General features: G+C 33.1%; 1 protein-coding gene across 1 annotated transcript in view; it reads left to right on the plus strand.

Annotated features, from left to right (window-relative positions):
• Positions 1–376: 376 nt before the first annotated feature.
• The window catches only part of LOC129223933 (organic cation transporter protein-like), a 115,363-nt gene continuing 95,381 nt past the window's right edge, over positions 377–20,358 (plus strand). Inside the window, exon 1 of the mRNA XM_054858313.1 lies at positions 377–1,129. Coding sequence (XP_054714288.1) covers positions 752–1,129 — 378 coding nt within the window. The 5' untranslated portion in view covers positions 377–751. The remainder of the gene's footprint in view (positions 1,130–20,358) is intronic.

Here is a 20,358-nt window from a genome sequence, read left to right on the forward strand (position 1 = left end):
AACAGTCCTATTTTCCATTCCCACGCTTTTATCGTCAAAAACCTTAACCATCTCCAGCATTTTTATGTCCTCCACATAATGCAAACTTTGGCCCAAAACTAACATCACTCGTTTTGTTGCCGAGCGAGCGAGTAACTCTTTACAATATTTATACGCAATTGAATGTGTATTGAACTGATAGGAAGAGACGAAATTGTTTACAAGGACAAACCCTTTGCGAAAGCGATGGGGAAAATGATACGGCTGCCTCTCGGTTATGTTCGTCCATGCGCTGAGACCAAGCTTTGCAGTTCATCCATTTTCGCACTCGGGAAGACACTTCCTTTAGTTCCCCGGATATAAAATTCCGCATTCATTTTTTTGCCGTAACTCTAACCATAACTTAAAACCTGTTTCGTTTCAAAGGAATCTCCAATAGAATTATTTGATTCCGTTCTAAAATTTTTAATTTTTATTGAATTTTAGTTCCGCATTTCAGTTGGCGAGACGCATTTCTGGAACTTGGATTTTTTTCAAAAAGAAGCATTAATTTTGGCCGCAACTTTAACCATATCTCATAACCATTTTTTTAATAAAAAGAATATTCAATAGAATTTACTTGCTTTCGTTCTAAAATTTCTTAATTTCTATTGAATTTTAGTTGGCGACAGTTCACACGTTTTAATGACTAACTGGAAGTTACCATAACTTAACAAGACGCATTTCTGGAATTTGAATTTTTTTCTTCAAAAAGAAGCACTACAAGAGGAAGATGGAGTTCGAAGACATCCTTCTAGAAGTTGGTGACTATGGAAAATACCAAAAGGACTTGATTATGATCTTCCTCGTGCCAGCGGCATCACTTCTCCCCTGGTTTTCCATGAACGTTCTTTTCATGGTGTCCGTTCCGGAACATTGGTGCTATGTTCCAGAAGTTGCTTCCTTGAATTTGAGCATCAGCGAGCAGCGAGCACTCATCAGCCCGCCAAAAGGCATCACAGATTCTCCATCCTGTTATATGTATGATGTAAACTATACGGATTATCTGACTGGTGGAAATTATACTGTTCCCGATAATGCGTCAATCAAGTCGTGCGATCGAGGCTGGCAGTATGACACCACTTATTATGATTCCACAGCCGCTACCAAGGTAAGTTACATCTTCTTTACTAATAATAAAGCTGAATGTCTCTCTGTCCGGAGGATGTCTGGATGTCTGTAGGATGTCTGTGACGCGCATAGCGCCTAAACCGGTCGGCCGATTTTCATGAAATTTGGCACAAAGTTAGTATGTAGCATGGGGATGTGCACCTCGAAGCGATTTTTCAAAAATTCGATGTGGTTCTTTTTCTATTCCAATTTTAAGAAAAAAAATATCATAAGATGGACGAGTAAATTACGAAATGATCATAACGTGTAACCGTAACATGGGCACAAGCCAATTGGCGAGATACGAAATTATCATAACGTGGAACCGTAAGATGGGTACAAGCCAGCTGGCGAGAAAATACACCATACATTATTTGTAAACATACAGGCGAACCAAAAGACCTTTTGATTTTTCTATTACGGGCAAAGCCGTGCGGGTATCACTAGTTAAACATAAATGGCTACTTCTGTATGTATGTATATCCGGGGTAAACTTCAAGACTACTGGTCCGATTTCAACCATTTTTTTCAGCATAGATAGCTACATTATCAGGGAGCAACTTAGGCTATAATTTATTTCTAAAAACTTAGTTCAAAAACGTTATGATGGAAAATAGTAAATTTCATGTAGTTTCCCCATTAAATGATTAAATATAAAATCCATTGTTACGAAAATTCGTTACCGTACAACTGCAATATTAAAAGTTATTATAATAAAAATTTTGAATCAAGGCTTCTCTGGAGCAAGCATGACATTTATTGCTTTCTTAGGATTTTTATCCTCATCTATATACATAAATGGCTACTTCTGTATGTAAGTATGTCCGAAGTAAATTTCAAAACTACTGGACAGATTTTAACCATATTTTCACCACAGATAGCTACATTATCAGGAAGTATTATAGCCTCTAATTTATTTCTAAAAAACTTAGTTTTAAAAAGTAATGATGGAAAACAGTAAATTTCTTGTAATTTCCCCCATTAAATGATTAAATACAAAAACCATTGTTACAAAAACTCGTTGCCTTACAACATCAATATTAATAGTAATCATATTGAAAGTTTTGAATCAAGACTTCTCTGGAGCATACATGAGTTTGAAGTCATTTAAACATGTGGAAACTCTACTTTTTGCACACTTAGGGAAACATGGTAGAGAGCTTTTTTTTTCTTTGTGTGTGTGTACTATTTAATTAAATAAAGCGATCTTTTTAGTGATCTTTGTTTTTGTTTGTTCATATTTTGGAAATTAGAAACAAAAGAAAGAAAGTAGTGATTGTTTCTCACAATTATTACTGACCTAGGCAACGAGGGTATTTTTGCTAGTCTTAAATATTTTTTAACATCAAAATTGAAAAATGCAGTAGTATTGCTTGTTCGGCATGAAAGGGTCGACAGAGTACCGGATAAGTTAAAGTGTCGGATGATTGGGAGGTTTTTAGAAAAAACTATTAAGTGGGAATCTAGCAATCATGTTTTTCAACAAAACAAGTAAAAAATAAAATTTTTACTCTTGTGCGTTAAGTTACAAACCATTGGAAAAAGCTTTTCATCGAATGTCTTTTCCTCCCTAAACTTTTTTTTGTGTTGAACTAGTGGCCTCCGCACGGCTTTGCCTATAGTAGAAAATTAAAAGGTCTTTTGGTTCACCTGTATATTTACAAATAATGAATAGTGAATTTCTCGCCAATTGGTTTGCCCATGTTACGGTTCCACGTTATGATAACTTGGTAATTTACTCGTCCATCTTATGATAATTTTGCTCGGTAAAATGTTCTTAAAACTGGAATAGAAAAAGAACCACACCGAATTTTCGAAAAATCGCTTCGATGTGCACACCCCATGCTGCAAACTAATTCTGTGCCAAATTGCATGAAAATCGGCCGAACGGTCTAGGTGCTATATGCGCGTCACAGAGGTCCTGACAGACAGAAAGAGATCCGGACAGAGAGATATTCGGACAGAGAGACTTTCAGCTTTATTATTAGTAGAGAAAAATGGTTTGTCGTAGCCTCGAAACACATGTTGGCAATTTTGAGTGCTATTCTTGCAATTTTAAGGTTTCTATTATGTGATTAAATAAACTTCATAAATGATGACCCGTAATTATCTAGGGCGAATTTTTATTATAATTTGATGTTGTGGCTACTGATTGATGCTGTTTTAAGGGAGAATGAAAGCGTCGAATTACACTTTATGTCAGATACACGAGAGTAGCCGCTATCTTCCTAAACAAGAAGAAGCATCTGTCAATTATTACTTGAATCGTCTTTTTTGACCAAAGGTCGTTCGCAGTGTTAACTCCGTAGTTATAAGCACATTTAGCTAAATAAGAATAAGTAATGGAGATATCAATTTGAATCACCGGTCAGTTCCTGGTAAACAACTTTTTGTGATAATGGGGCTATTTCCTTCAGTCAAAAGTAGTACTTTTTTGTCACTAAAATTGATAGAATAAGCAAAAAAAAAAAAGAAAACATGAACCCAGAAAATGCTTTCATTTTCCCAACAATTATTTTTTAATTAATTTTTTAAAATGTCCAATTTTTCAAACAAGGCGTGTAGTGGTCTTCATGACGTCACAAATGATGTACTAGGGCGCATCTTTCTATCGCGTTTCCACGTTATGATAATCAAGAAGCGAAATAAAATTGCGCTCAACGCTTGCTATCAGCCCTATCGTTGCCAATACACGTGAGTAAAGATGCGAATTAAACATTCTGTTCTGTGAATGGCAACACTGAATGGCATTTCATCATTTGTGATGTCATCGGCAGAAGACATAAAAATGAAAGCGCACCGATTACAGTAATTTCTCAAAAATATTAAACTTAAACAAATTATTTAAAAAAATGGTCAGATCCTATGTTTTTAAGCATGCTCTTTCAGAAAAAAATACTTTTAAAATTTTGGAAACGACTCCATTCTAAAACACAAGTCTTTTTTAGAACAAGGAAGCTCTGCAACAAAATTTTTTTAAATTAATAATTTGTTTATTACTCAATGAAGAATTTAACTTTTACTTATTTCTAATTTTTTTTTTTTCGAAAGCCGAAATTTACTTTTTCGGCTTCAGAAAAATAACAGTCATGTTTATGATACATTTTCACCTACCATCAAGATTATGATCACAAAAAAAAAAAAACTTTTCAATATTTTCAGGATTCTTTCTTTTTTTTTTTTTTTTTTGATCAAAAACTGATTTGTTTTGTTAATAACCGATAAAAATTTATGAGTTACTTAAATTTTAGTAAGAATAGAATGAAATTTTATGGCTTGCATCAAATATATCAGTGCCCATAAATTGTATCCGGAGGGATTTCTTGACTAACGAAAATTACTTAATAATTACAAGTTTATTAGTAAAAGACAATTAGACCGCGCATTCTGATTAACCAAATGCCGAAATTGGTAGCAAATTAATTTGCAAATTTGTTACCGAATTTGTTAATTAGAAAAATTAGCAATTGTCACCCGCCGCAGAGCAACTGAATGAAAAAAAAGTACAAAAGATAGAGGTTCACACGTGAACTTTTTTTTTTCTTCATTGCTTTATATTTTAAAAAATATTATCAATTTCTCAGCTCAAAAATGTCCCCATGATTAAATAGTCTTTCCTTGTGTCATGGAAATTTTGAGATTTTTTATTAAAACATTTCTCTACTTTATGGTATTTTTAAGCAAATGTCGTCAATTGTTCACATGTGCTCAAATTAGGGAGGCACATGTAAAGAGTCCTGGGGCATTATGCTATTAAAAATGCAGAACTAGCCTCCATATTTTGTAGAAAAACTCTTTAATATGAAACATATACGTATATTAAAGGGTTTGTAATCTATACTGCACCAGCGTAAAATTGTACAGTAATTGTCTCACTAAGATTCCCAATTTTTTTTTTCTCAAATATATAACTGCTCACTGGCAAATTTCAATGTCTCGTAGCCTGTTCTGATCACTGGATAGACACGAAAGAAATGTATAAGACTACATAGTACAAAGAGTTTTTTTTTATTATATGAAGATTATTCTAAATATATATTGCTCTTAAGCTTCCTACAGTGTAATAATGTATTTTAAAATTATTTTGAAATTCAGTTTTCAACGAAATGAAAATATTTTGCGCCTTTTTATATCCTGTAAGTATTATGTAGCATTAAATTGTAGGTCAACTATTTAGTAACAAAATAATTTTAAAAATAAAAAACAATAAAAATAAATAAATATTTAGTAATAATAATAATAATGAGTAACAATAAAGTTACAATCTGATTGTAGAAAAATAATAATATATTTACATATTTTCAAAAAAATTTATAATATGCTACACTATTAATAGTATTGCGAACGGGGTGTGGAAAATGTTCACATGGGTTCCTAGACATTGTGTTTTTTTAAGTGCCTCATTGTCTTACTGAGAACTAACAGGTAAAAAAAAGAGAATCCTCAATTTAATAAGCAAAGTAAACATTGTCATAAACTTACTTGAATCCTCATATATATAATAGCGAATGATCGAGTAACGCTGACGTCATCAACAATGAAACTCGAGCCATGGCATGATAATTTGATAATATTTTTTGATAATGTTTGACATGCCTTATTTTGACAAGGCTGAACTGGATCCAGTCACCTGTTTTACTGGTAAGACAGTCATATTAGAGGAATGAAGAATCAAAAATGTGGTTGAAAACTAACGCTATCTACTGGAGTTTAGGGTTAATCCACTGGTGTTCGGGTTAAAATTTCATCTGTGCAAAAAATTCTAGTGTTCATATAATGGTTTACAATAATTAAGTTTAGTGCAACAGTTTAAAATGTGTTTTCACGAAAAAAAAACAGTGATAAAATAACATACAACATCTGATAGAACAAAGAAGTTGCCACCACTGTTTATAAAAATAGTTCGTTGCTCTAAAAAATTGATCAAGAGGTAGGACTGGTACTTAAGAATTTTTTCCTGACCTTATAGTACTCAAAAGGCTTTAAGTACATGGCAATATATTTTCAACCAAAATCAAGAGATATCCTTTACTAATTAATGTATTGAAGATACATTACTTACATTAAGTAATGCACAGTATAGAAAAATATCGACGCACCAAAAAGAAGTTGCCAGATTGAAACTAAAATTTATGTACGCAAGGACAACAATAATCAAAGAAAGTCATTACAAAATCAAAACAAAATCATGAAAACGGTTCAAAAGAATGCATGAAAATAAATTTTAATGCAAACATATTTTTGAGAACAATGCGCGTCATTTATATATCCCTCCCATGTAAGTTAGCTTATGCGAAATTTTAGTGTAAAATTGACATTTAAAGATCTTTTACTGTGTGGCAATACGACTACGTTTCAATTGTTTTTCCATCATTCTATACCTGAATTGTAAATGCATTCGTAAAACATTTCTTGAACAAATGATGCAAAAAGGTTTTTGTTGAATCTTTACTAATAATAAAGCTGAAAGTCTCTCTGTCTGGATGTATGGATCTCTGTGACGCGCATAGCGCCTCGACCGTTCGGCCGATTTTCATGAAATTTGGCACAGAATTAGTTTATAGCATGAGGGTGTGCACCTCGAAGTAATTTTTCGAAAATTCGATTTTATTCTTTTTATATTCCAATTTTAAGAACATTGTCTCGAGCAAAATTATCATCGGGTACCACTAGTAATTGAATAAAATGGGTTTTAAAATACAGGATCGAGTCTGGATCGTTTGGGTGAAAGCTAGTGGCTCTAACCACTGCATCCTATGTGAAGTTCCAAATAAACTACTTAGGACCAGTGATGTTCCCATCAATTTTTCTGAGGGTATACTCCCAGTAATCAATTACGCACAATATGTGTATGCGATCATATGCATAATATGTCATAATATGAAAGTTTTTGAAGTTTGAGGGTATACGCTATATCTCTAAAAAATGTTTGAGAGTATGGGCGTATATGGAGGATATGGGCGTATATGGAGGATATGGGCGTATATGGAGTATAACCTAGGGAACACCAGTTTAGGATTTTAAATGGTTTCCTAAAAAAAATTTGAGAAAATCTTTTTATTTAAAAGATTAGCTTGTACTTTTATTTACGTGTGACGAAAATTATAATCACCTGTTTGTACGCATGTTTAATACCCACAGAAGAAAAAATATAAACCAGAATTTACAACACTTGCTTATTCGCACATAATAATCAAAACAGGTATGAATTTCTATTCTCTCAGTTCGTAATACTTAACACATCAGTGGAGGCCAGTTGTATCAATATTTGGCTACAATTGAACAGTTGACTTACACGTAAGCGGAGCCTAGTAAATAATACCACTTTTTCCTCGTGAAATTAAATGAAATAAAAATATCGCGACAAAAGGGAACAAAATATGTTTTACAAGGATATTACAAAACGAATCTTCGCTCACAAAGAAATGTGTCATGATCTGTCAAATATGATTGATTTACCAAAAAAGAAAAAAAAAAAGCCTTGAAATCGCTGTAGAATTATTGCTCCAGTAACATAGGGGGACAATTTGTAACAAAATTTCTGGTGAATTAGATTGCTGAGCTGCTTCAGAGTAAAATAGGCAATGGGGTCGTTTCCAAAATTTTAAAAGTATTTTTTTCTGAAAGAGCATGTTTCAAAACATAGGATCTGATCATTTTTTAACTAATTTGTTTAAGTTTAATATTTTTAAAAAATTACTTAAATCGGTGCGCTTTCATTGTTCACGCTTATGCCGATGACATCACAAATGATGAAAGCCATTCTGTGTTGCCATTCAGGGAGCAAAATATTCAATTCGCATCTTTACTCACGTGTATTGACAACGATAGGGTTGATAGCAAGCGTAGAGCGCATTTTAATTCGCTTCTTGATTACCATAACGTGGAAACGTGGTAGAAAGATGCGCCAAAGAGCATCATTTGTGACGTCATCAAGACCACGCCTTGTTTGAAAAATCGGGCATTTAAAAAAAAAATATTTAAAAAATAACTCTTGGGGAAAATGAAAGTATTTTCTGGGTCCATGTTATTATTATTATTTTTTCTTATTCTATCAATTTCAGTGACAAAAAGTACTACTTTTGACTGAAGGGAACAACCCCATTAGCGGTTTCAAAACTTGTCTTCACTTTTCTTCGAACACGTCCAGTTTTTTTCAGGTGAGGTCACTGTGACCTATCAAGAAATATCCTTATTCGGTAAATTTTGCTGGAGATTTGGAAACTTTGGAGTCAATATTGCAACATTGAGATTCTTTTTTAGCTTTTTTTTTTTTTTTTCATTTTTTTAAAAGTTGTTTTATAATGATGCCTAATGTCCCTTCTTATTAGACGTTATGTATGCAGGATATGTAAGCATTCTCGTGCTTTATCCTTCGGTAAAATTGGAATTCAACAGGCAAATTGAGAATTTCCCCCCTCCCAAATATTTTACTTCGGGCGCCCCTACCTGCGGGGCTGAAATGCTATTGACTCGTGCTGCAGCGTGATATAACTTAAGCAGAATGGATACTTTTAGCTACTAAATATGGACTATTAAATATTGCCTTCGTTAATGGATCCTTAATATCCCTTAATATTAGGAATGGGGTCGTTTCCAAAATTTTAAAAGTATTTTTTTCTGAAAGAGCATGCTTAAAAACATAGGATCTGACCATTTTTTTAAATAATTTGTTTGAGTTTAATATTTTAAAAAAATTACTTAAATCAGTGCGTTTTCATGGTTTACGCTTCTGCCGATGACATCACAAATGATGAAATGAGATTCTCTGTCGCTATTCACAGAGCAAAATATTTAATTCGCATCTTTACTCCCGTGTATTGGCAACGATATGGTTGATAGCAGGGCTGCGGAGTCGGAAGAAAATTGGCCGACTCTGACTCCGACTCTAGGATTTTGAAACGTCCGACTCTGACTCCAACTCCGACTTCGGCTTTATTATTATTACTGTTTTTTTTTTTTTTTTTCAAATCACACCCCCTCCCTCATGGGAAAGGGAAAAACCCCTAAACAGAAATTGAAATATCAATTCCTTTGTAAGAAATTTCCGCGTTGCATTTTATTGTAAACCTAAGATGCACACCAACGTTAGAAATTCAATTTGAAAATCAAATTATTCAATAGTTGCGATTTTTTAAGTGAGTTTACTTAAAAATCCCAGTTTTAAGAAAAAAACTTAAAAGGATTTATTTGCTCCCCTGTAATGTTTAACAAATAGATGTTGATCAAATCCTGTGCTTTCAATTTTTGAAAGCACAGAGAAGAATGTGAGAAAGAGTTTTGAGAGAGAGGAAAAAAAAAAAAAACTTTTTTCCGAAATCAAAAAACTTTCCTTGAGAGGGGCGCCCCCCACTACTCTGGAGTGACACCCATCTGGTGGATGACATCTCAACTTAATTTCGGAGTTTGTTAAAAATTGAAATACTTTAATTCTGAAAAGTTTCCCCAAATAAATCTTAAATTTCATCAAAAAATTTCAACAAAAATATTGCACTATATTGCGGAGAGAGGTTGAATACATGTACGTCTGGAGTAAATTTTACACAAAATGCGGCGGTATACAGCTTTGTACAAATAGCTTTTACTATACCTACATTTCTTGGCTCAATTTTTAATTTTAATTTTATTGCATTAACTACAACTATTGAGTGTTGTTATCAATAAATCATGTAATTTATTTTGTACTTTTCAGTGATAACCAAGCGTTCTTAGATAGTCTTAGAAAGTTCGTTCTTAGAAATTCTTTAGATTAAAAAAAAACATTTATATTTTATCAGATCTTTTGGATTTGCACTTTCGTGCCAACACTTATTTGAATTTACCAAGCACCCTCAGAAGTTTCCCGACTTGCTCAAGCGATGCATTCCTTTTACTATTTCATAACTGAGATGGAGGTAAAAAATATTACTATTATTTGAAAGTGATTACTTAGAAAATGTTAGGCAACAAAACTGTGTGTTGACGGTTGCTATCAGTTAAATAAAGTTAGAAAATAATCAAACTGGGAACGGCGTAGATAGCTGTTACAGAAAGTTCGATAAGCAATCAAGCCAGCTGTGGTCGTTACAATGACAGGTTTTTTCTTATTAGTAGGCCTTTAAACGTGTAATCAAATTAATTGGTAGTCAGTTTTTTAAAAAATGCAAGGAGAGTCAGTGAAAATTAAAGCAAAAAAAAGATACCCGGAGTCGGAGTCGGCATGTTTTCGAACGACTCCGACACCGACACCTTTACCCCAAAATCAGTCCGACTCCGACTCTACAGCCCTGGTTGATAGCAAGCGTAAAGCTCAATTTTAATTCGCTTATGGATTATCATAACGTGGAAACGCAGTAGAAAGATGCAAAAAGAGCATCATTTATGACTTCATCAAGACCACGCCTTGTTTGAAAGATCGGACATTTAAAAAAAATAATTAAAAAATAACTGTTGGGAAAATGAAAGTATTTTCTGGGTTCATGGTTTTTATTTATTTATTTATTTATTTATTTTTTATTTTTTGCTTATTCTATTAATTTCAGTGACAAAAAAGTACTACTTTTGACTGAAGAAAACAACCCATTGCGATACCGGACCAAAAATGCAATACCGGTACTCGATGTTTTTAAAACGTGATACCGGAATACCGGTATTAATACCGGTATTTGAAATTTCTCAAAAAATACTTGAAAACATATTGTTTTGTTTCCACACTTCTTAATTTTGTCAAAAAGTGTATTATTTTATGAAAACGTATTGGTGAACAAGTATAAAATGAAGGAACAAATGTCATAATAAAAAATCAATGATGGAGTAATAAACATAATGCATGTGTTGAATTGTCTCAAAGCCTATAATTCATTTTAGTGTTCAACTTTCCTTCAGTTGAAAATACTATTTCTGAATTCACACAGGTCGGTATTACTGTTAACAATGCGCGATACACACCTCCTCTAATTGTTTAGAAGTCCTTCATCTTCAGATAATTCAGTTTCTTGCTTGTCATTTTTGGGTTAATTCTTTTGTGTGGGTGTGAGTGTGTTTCTTTTGTATTGTGTGTATTATTATTATTATTATTTAAACTCATTGCTAGTTGTGATTTCTTTCCGAGAGACGATGCTTTTCCAATATTACCATCATCTTCTCTTGGTGACAAAAAATGCCATTTGTTATGCGTCAAAGCAAAGTTTCTGTCAAAATTTAGTGATACAAATAATTAAAAAAGAAATCAAAGTTTCTAGGCATGTGATGGTTGGAATAAAGTGTTCGTAAGACAAATGCATTCAAAATTACACTCGGGGAAGTGATCAGGAAAATGGAAAAAATAAAAGCATGGTGCACATAAGAGCAAGAAAATGCGATTCGTCTCACCATCTAGTTTGAAATAGATCTATTGATAAACCCAAGCATCTTATTGGCTTTGTTGCTAGCAATGCTGCACAGTTTCTTCTGCCCTTATATAGAAGTTTCCTTTGCCCTTATATAGAACTTCTTCTGCCCTTATATAGAAGTTTGGTAAGACCCCATTTGGAGTATGCTGTTCAGTTTTGGTCTCCTTATCTTAAGAAAGACATTAATGTATTGGAAAGGGTTCAAAGGCGGGCTACAAGGCTAATAAGTTGACTTTCCCACTTAGATTATGATTCCAGGCTTAGAAGGCTAAAAATGTACAGTCTTGAGCAAAGAAGAGACCGAGGGGACATGATTCAGCTGTTTAAATTTATTAAAACGAAAGATGTTACGGGGCTAAAGTTTAGCACTGAAAATAGGACAAGGGGTCATTGTTTTAAGCTATTTAAATCTCAGGCTAACATGGATATTAGGAAAAATTATTATTTTTGCAGGGTAGTGGAACCTCGGAACAGCTTACCGGAAGAGGTGGTAATGAGCAAAGGAGTAGACAGTTTTAAGCGGGCCATTGATCTTCACTGGGGATTGTAAATTGACTAGGACCAGTCTAGCTGGGCCCAGAGCCTGTTGCTGGTCGTCACTTTTGTATTTTGTATTTGTATTTGTAGTTTTGACAATATCATATTGCAATCTTTCCGCTACCTTTTGTTTACAGTCGGATCCCGACTTACGCGAGAGATGTGATCCTAGACTCCTCGCGTAAGTTGAAATTTCGCGTTGTGGAAAAGTGTTGTATGATTTTTTTATTAACATACCCCATCACTTTAGACATTTTTAAACACCTTTTAAACTGTTTTACACCATTTTTTTAAACTATATATTACCGTTTTTTACATAAAGAGCTGAATTTTTACCGTATTTTTAAAAATGCTGCAGTATTCAACGTAAAATACTGCTACGATGCACAGAATTAATGATCAATGGGAGAGAGAGACATAAAAATAAAACAGTACGATACGTTAAGTATGTAGTAATAACAACGCACTGCACTGTAAGAGTACTTTTTCAGAAGATACAATAACTTACATTTATAACTTAAAAATTAAAGACGATGATTTATGCTGCGCAGTATGATCGTCATTTTAATATATTTTTAAATACAGTAGCCTCGCATTTACTTTTATAACACTTACATCTATGGGTAACACCCCTTTTTCAGAGTCTCTATAATCTACAATACAAGAACCGATTCCAATTTCATATTGTTTGCATTTTGCTTAAAAAACTACTCTGCGAGGTTCATATTAAAACTTAAGGTCTGGACGGATACGGATTGCCTTCTCTTGATCTTTAATTATCCGTATGAGAGATTCACTCATTCCTAATCGTCGTGCTACCTTCGACTTACTTTCTAGTTGTTCAAGCGTATCAAGAATCTTTACCTTTTCTTAAATTGTCCCAAACTTTCGCTTTTTGTTTCCATCTTCGAACTTTAGATGAAATAGCGTGTCTAGGTGCCACCATATTTCATCACCTTTCATATTTAGAATAAATAAATGAAAAATATGAGGAATGGTGATACACCAATAAAGCTATGTTGTGCAGTGTGTTGGAGCTTGCGCAGTCAGTGATGCTGAAAGGATGAAAGTACATTCACGAAGTCAATGTTTAGCAGCCAATAACAAAGCCGAAACTTAGCATCACGATTCCTTTCCAAATATTTTCGCGTTGAGAGCGAGAAATTCGCTTTTGCTTTAAAATTCGTTACTCCTGAAAAACTCGCGTTATTGCCATTTCGCGTAAGTCGGATCGCGTTGTAGCGGAAGTTGACTGTATTCGTATTCTATGAGTTCGTGCTTTTCAAACAAAATTTTTACATCAATAGATTGATTTTGGGTTCTGTATCACGGAAAAAGAAATGTACATTTAAAATTTTATTAAATGTTTAATGCGTTGAATTAAAAATTCTTTCATTAAAACGACTTATTTTCGGCTAATACCGAAATAACGGTATTTTACCTCAACAAATACCGGTATAACGAAAGTGCATCATTGCTCGAAATACCGGTATTCGGTATACCGGTATTGCAACTACTACTAAATACCATTGAAGGCGAATGTTCTTACACCGCAAACAGTCTTAACCTCACTTTGTTATAAAAGTGTGCGAATAGCCATTTCGTATTTTTCTCATTCCTTTTTTTCCATTCTATCTTTCTAAAATGTGAAAGTTGAACCAATGGCACTAAAGTGCGGTGCTTTATTTCAAGCTCGCGAAGATGGGAAGAAAAATAGAATGCTTTTTACAATCAAAGAAAGATTTTTTGCGTCATGCAGTATTTTCTGTTGAATAATACCGCTTTAAAATCAAAAAAGAGCAGTATAAATTTCGTTCTTTATGGTAGTAAACGATAATATATAATTAAAAAATGGTTTTAAATAGTTTGAGAGGTGTTTACAAGTGCTTGAAATAGTTTTGTATAGTCGGACCCGATATTGGCGGGGGGGGGGGGGGAGGGGAGGATTATGGCACAAGTACCGCGCCATCAAAATGAGGGGGGGGGGGGTAACTATTTTTATTTACTTATTTTAATCTATTTATTGATTTATTTAAAATGAAAATTGTTTAGTTTATTTTATTCTGTTATATGTATCTGTTTATTTCATTTATTTAGTTAGTTTGTGTGTGTATGTCATTGGCGTAGAACAGAACTTTTCTAATACTATAATAATAATAATAGTAATTAAAAATAAATAAATAAATAAATTATTAAAAAATAAATAAATAAATAAAAAATATTAAAAAAATAAATTAAAAAAATATATTTAAAAAAATATAAACAAAATAAAAAAATAGCTAAAAGATAAAGAAGGGAAAGAAGGTTGAGAACGTTTTTTGGGGGGTGAGGGGTGTTGGAAATTTGCGCCATTGAACTTGGGGAGAATGGGCACCCCAGTGACGAGTGAAATATTGTCGGGGGGGGGGGGGGTCATTGTGATAAATGTAGAATTTCAGTTTGAAGTACTTTATCCTCAATCAGTCACTTCGCAGTCGTTTAACTGTGAACAGACTTTAACTGTTCAAAAGCCCTTTATCTGTTAGACCAGCGGTTCCCAACCGGTGGTTCGCGAACCCTTGGGGGTTCGCGAGAGGTTTTCAAAGGTTCACGAAAAAAATATTGTAATGGCGGAGTTTTAACATGCCTGTTTCTGATGAAGTTTCATGTTCAAGTGGTTTCAGGCAAATTTTACTCCTTTTTTATTCATTTGTCTCTCACACATTCGATACCCTTAACATGAAAATATTTGCATACTTCCTGACACATTTTACATTTAAATAGTTTACTCTGTCATTGCAAAGTGCCGGTTTTAGCGCTTCCATTGACAATGATAGCCCTAAAGCCATGCTGAAAAAGCTCTACTTATGAATACAATGTCCTCAAATAAAAGAATTTGAAAGCAGTCGTTTCCTCAGAAGTTTTTGATCGGAAAGATTAATTAAACTTGATGAAAACACTACATATACGAGCGTCTAAAATATTTTGATGTTTAGTTTCTTTACCATTTGAGTTCGACGAAGAGCTATCGCTCTTCTCTTGTGTTGAGTCAGAAATGCATAGAAGTGAGATCACGCTGTAGTTTGTTGCTATGATTTTCATTCCTACAGGGACTACAATTTTCTTCGAGCTTTATTATCGAAGAAGGGAAAGAATAGCTAGAAATCCCAGAATACCACACGAAGTATGAAAAATTTATTACTATAGAAAGTTTTTGTGGGTGAAAGTTTGGCAGTGGAAGGTTTACACAGTAAAAAAAACTTACACGGAATTTAACCATTCAACTTAATTTGCTCTGTATGAAAATAAGGAATTTATCAAATTTGTGTAGAAAATGTCTCTTGTAGTAAGTGAGTTGAAAAATATTTGTCTTATTAAAAATACACATTGTGTAAAAATTGGAGTAAATGCGTACATTGAAAATAGACGTTTGTACTATTTTTCAATGTACACATTTTACTCCGCTCTTATAGCATAATTGCAAGAAAAGTCTTCAGCAATCAAACGATTAATGTACGCAGTATATCTTGAGAAGACAGCTAGGCTCGTTGTCCTTCTCAAGGAGACTTAAACGTAGAGATCTTTCTCATTTTACTGTAAGAAAAAAGTTTATTTAGTTAATCTGAGAGTTCCCTGAAAGGTATTTTAAAGATCACTCTTTAATTGATTCCTGATTTAGTGATTAGAGATAAATGTACCCTAGTGTCAGAAAAATTTCAGCCAAACTTTTTTTTTTTTGAGTCACTTTGTTCCACAAATATCCCATTTTAAAAATTTTTTCAAAGTTGATTGAAGCTCAACACAAAATAATCACTGTGTTAATTTTTTTGGTGAATTTGTTTTGTATTCATTTTTTAGCAACCATTTTAGTTCGTAGCAATATTTGTTATTCTATATTTTGCAACGGAGTTTGGAAGGGGTTCGCAGGGGGGAAAGGGTTGGGAACCGCTGTGTTAGACGAAACGCAAATAACATGCACTTAAAAGACGTCGGCAAAAGTTACTTCAGCTGTTTTTCTTCAAAGAAGTATTTAAAACGTTCTAAGAAGCCGGTGAACGTTATCTCAGCTGTTATACAAGAATGCTGGTCAAATTGAAATTAGTTAAGATAACTACATTTTTTAGAATGAACGAATGATAAATTTATTATGAAAATTACAGAACATAAAGAGAGAAGAATTTGTTTTATAATAAAACTTTTATTTGAGTTTTATTTTTCGCATTTGGCAGTAAATTTGTATCTTCAAATAAAAGTGGAAATTTATTACTTTGCATCACAGAGGGAGCAAAAAGAAAATTAAAATGTCTGTGTGATGAAATATTTGCCACTTGTTTATTAAAACGAATGAACAACTGAATAGGTAAATGAAACAATAAGAATTATGTTTCAAATGAATGATTCAAATGAATGATGTTCAAATGAATGATTCATGATTCATTTATTCCTGAATAAATGAATCATGAATTTATTCAGGAGTGAATAAAATAGGGAATTTATAAGAAATTTATAGAATGAGTAATTGAGGGAGAACGCAAATGAACTAATTAATGAAAGAATATGAAAATGGTTTAATAAATGGATAAAAAAATAAATGAAGTTAACTACTTCACTTTGTCATTCTTGCAGTTGACAAATTGTATTCAATATTTTAAATCAAAACATGCCTAATATTGAATAATAATACAACACTGAACATATATGTAAATATCAATTAATATTTGAAATATCAGCAAAAACGGTAATATTTTATAACTTAAAAAAATATTTTCGATGCACCAAATAATATTATAATTAATAGTATCAAACTTCAAAAATGACTTGTATCACTATACACCTTGATCGTTAGTTTGTAAAATTCTATACTTGATTTTAAATTCTCTCTACAATAAGAATTATACAAAACCTCAGTGACAAATTTACATTGACATAGCCTTCGAACAACCAGTCCATTAACACAATTAGTACTGAGTGTAGAAGAAAACGCACAACAGACATTTTGATCAATTCATATAAAATAATAACATAATATTATTAAAATAATTATTATTTTTTTGGACAGGTGCAAAACTTTTTGACAGTACTATATACTTCTATGCAGGGGTGCCCAAAGGGCACGGGGCGGAGGAGTTCTAGCGCAAATTACACCATCACAATTTGGGTGGAGGGGGATTTTTAATTTTTTTAAATTTATTTATTTAAATTTATTTATTGACTAGTGGTACCCGCACGGCTTTGCCCGTAGTAGAAAATTAAAAGGTCTTTTGGTTCGCCTGTATATTTACAAATAATGTATGGTGAATTTTCTCGTCAATTGGCTTTTGTCCATGTTACGGTTCCACGTTATGATAATTTCGTAATTTACTCGTCCATCTTATGAATATTTTGCTCGGGAAAATGTTCTTAAAATTGGAATAGAAAAAGAACCACATCGAATCTTCGAAAAATCGATTCGAGATGCACACCCCCATGCTACAAACTAACTTTGTGCCAAATTTCGTGAAAATTGCTCGAACGGTCTAGGCGCTATGCGCGTCACAGAGTTCCTGACAGACAGAGATCCGGACAGAGAGACTTTCAGCTTTATTATTAGTAACTAGTGGTATCCGCACGGCTTTGCCCGTAATAGGAAAATTAAAAGGTCTTCTGGTTCGCCTGTATATTTACAAATAATGTATGGTGAATTTTCTCGCCAATTGGCTTGTATCCATGTTATAGTTCCACGTTATGATAATTTCGTATCTCGCCAATTGGCTTGTGCCCACGTTACGGTTCCACGTTATGATAATTTCGTAATTTACTCGTCCATCTTATGATAGTTTTGTTCTTAAAATTGGAATAGAAAAAGAACCACATCGAATTTTCGAAAAATCGCTTCGAGGTGCACACCCTCATGCTATAAACTAACTTTGTGCCAAATTTCATGAAAATCGGCCGAACGGTCTAGGCGCTATGCGCGTCACAGAGATCCTGACAGACAGAGATCCGGACAGAGGGACATTCAGCTTTATTATTAGTTAGTAATTAGTAATAATAATAAAGATTTATTTTTAATTTAAGTTATTTATTTTATTTTATTCTGTTTATATTTTATTTCATTTATTTATTTAGTTTGTGTGTGTGTTGTGTGTATGTCATTGGAGTCGAACAGAACTTCTTTATCTTTACTAATAATAAAGCTGAAAGTCTCTCTGTCCGGAGGATGTCTGGATGTCTGTAGGATGTTTGTAGGATGTCTGTGACGAGCAAGCGCCTAAGCCGTTCGGCCGATTTTCATAAAATTTGGCACAAAGTTAGTATGTAGCATGGGGGTGTGCACCTCGAAGCGATTTTTCAAAAATTCGATGTGGTTCTTTTTCTATTCCAATTTTAAAGAAAAAAATATCATAAGATGGACGAGTAAGTTACGAAATTATCATAACGTGGAACCGTAACATGGGCACAAGCCAATTGGCGAGATACGAAATTATCATAACGTGGAACCGTAAGATGGGTACAAGCCAACTGGCGAGAAAATTCACCATACATTATTTGTAAATATACTGGCGAACCATAAGACCTTTTGATTTTTCTATTACGGGCAAAGCCGTGCGGGTATCACTAGTTTCCAATAAAATAGTAATAATAATAATAGTAAATAAAAAAATAATAAATAATATTTAAAAAATAAAAAAAATATTTTAAAATTGTGATAAAATAAAAAAGAGAGCTAAAAATAAAGAGAAAGAGGGTTTAGAAAAATTGGGAAGTGGGGATTTGCGCCATTGAACTTGGGGGGGGAGGATTGGCACCCCCTGCTTCTATGTGTAACAAAGATCAATCTCAAAATGAATATTTTATATATTTGCGTAATAATTTTTCCCTTTAAATTCATGTAATTTGATAAAGCAATACAGTTGTGAGATGTTGGGGAAAATTGGAAATAAATAATATCTTAAAGTTACAATAATAGGTAATTTAATCTGATATCTTAACATAACAAATGTATGAAATAAAAATATTAAGAGCATTAGAAGTTTTCTCACATTAAGAAGCTTCGCTTGGCGTTGCGTTTGATTTTAAGTTTCTTTATCTGGACGATAGTTGATTATTTACTATTTTTAAAGTTATATTTTTGCATAAATTTAAAAATATGTTCTCACTCAGCTCATTAATTGCTCTTTTCAAGTTAAAGTAATGCATTTAAAAACTTAGGAAAAGAGCGCTAATAAATCAGATCACATTAAAAATTAAATCATAATTCACAACACAATCATGATATAAATTTTATATGCAATAAGGAATGCTCACGATTGTGTGATTAAAAATGGAAAACACTGTCAAACAGAAATTATAATAAAGAAACAAATAATTCCTATCGAACGAGATGAAAATGTACACGTTCGAAATGAATCAACTAACCTTTTTTTTGTGTAAAGAACTTGCGAGAATGAATACGGTTTTTAAAAAATATTATTTATATCTACCTTCAATTAGTGTTTAATGTCCCACTGTATTCCAAAAAACAATCTAAGCAAAATCAGGATTCAATCGCCGAATATCTGGAAAAAATATTCACAGCAACGCTAAGCTTACGATATGATTCTAAAGATATAAAAATAACTGCATTTCCTTTCCAAAACAAAGATAGTATCGTCTTTTAAGAGCACAAATGAGTTAAATTTATAATGCGACTTCTTGTCACTTTATTCATTTGCGAGTAACGGGACTATCAACAATTCAAATAAAACTATAGGGGGCACTGCAGTCTCTGTCTAATGACTGCTAATAAAGGTAAAACAAACAAATACGGTAACTTATAACCTGCTTTTAAGCTTACGACCTTGAGGGTCTCGGATTTGGACAAAATTCTAGCTTTTAGATCCATTCCCACCATAGACTAATAATAAGAGTAGACCGAGCTTTCTCATTCTTGCTGATAAAGAAAATTGGTTCATAGATGTATCATGTGACTAGTGGAAGGGCTTGGCGAAGACTTTGGCAGCATGGTTGCTAGATGGCAGCATTATCTATAGTTTGGCACTCGACATGTATTTTAAGGCAATGTGTTTTCATTAAAAAAAACTTCCAGGTGCAGAGATTGAACTGTTTTTCTTTTAGTTATGCATTATTTTGACATTAGTAATAGTTTTTGATCAGTTTTCGGTAACTTTTATTTCATTTGGAGCTGTCAGCGTTGGCGTGAACGAAATGGCGTAAACGTTTTGCGTTAACGCAAAAATGTACTAATCGGTACCTTAAATTGAAACTGTAGGTAAAAATCTTACCGTTTGCTGATTCCTCTTGGTCGCTTGCATCTTTTATTGCTTAGAGAGTTATTGAAATTGACTAAAGAAAATGCACAATA

Source organism: Uloborus diversus, chromosome 6 (assembly GCF_026930045.1).
Source record: "Uloborus diversus isolate 005 chromosome 6, Udiv.v.3.1, whole genome shotgun sequence".
NCBI classification, from domain to species: Eukaryota; Metazoa; Arthropoda; class Arachnida; order Araneae; family Uloboridae; genus Uloborus; species Uloborus diversus.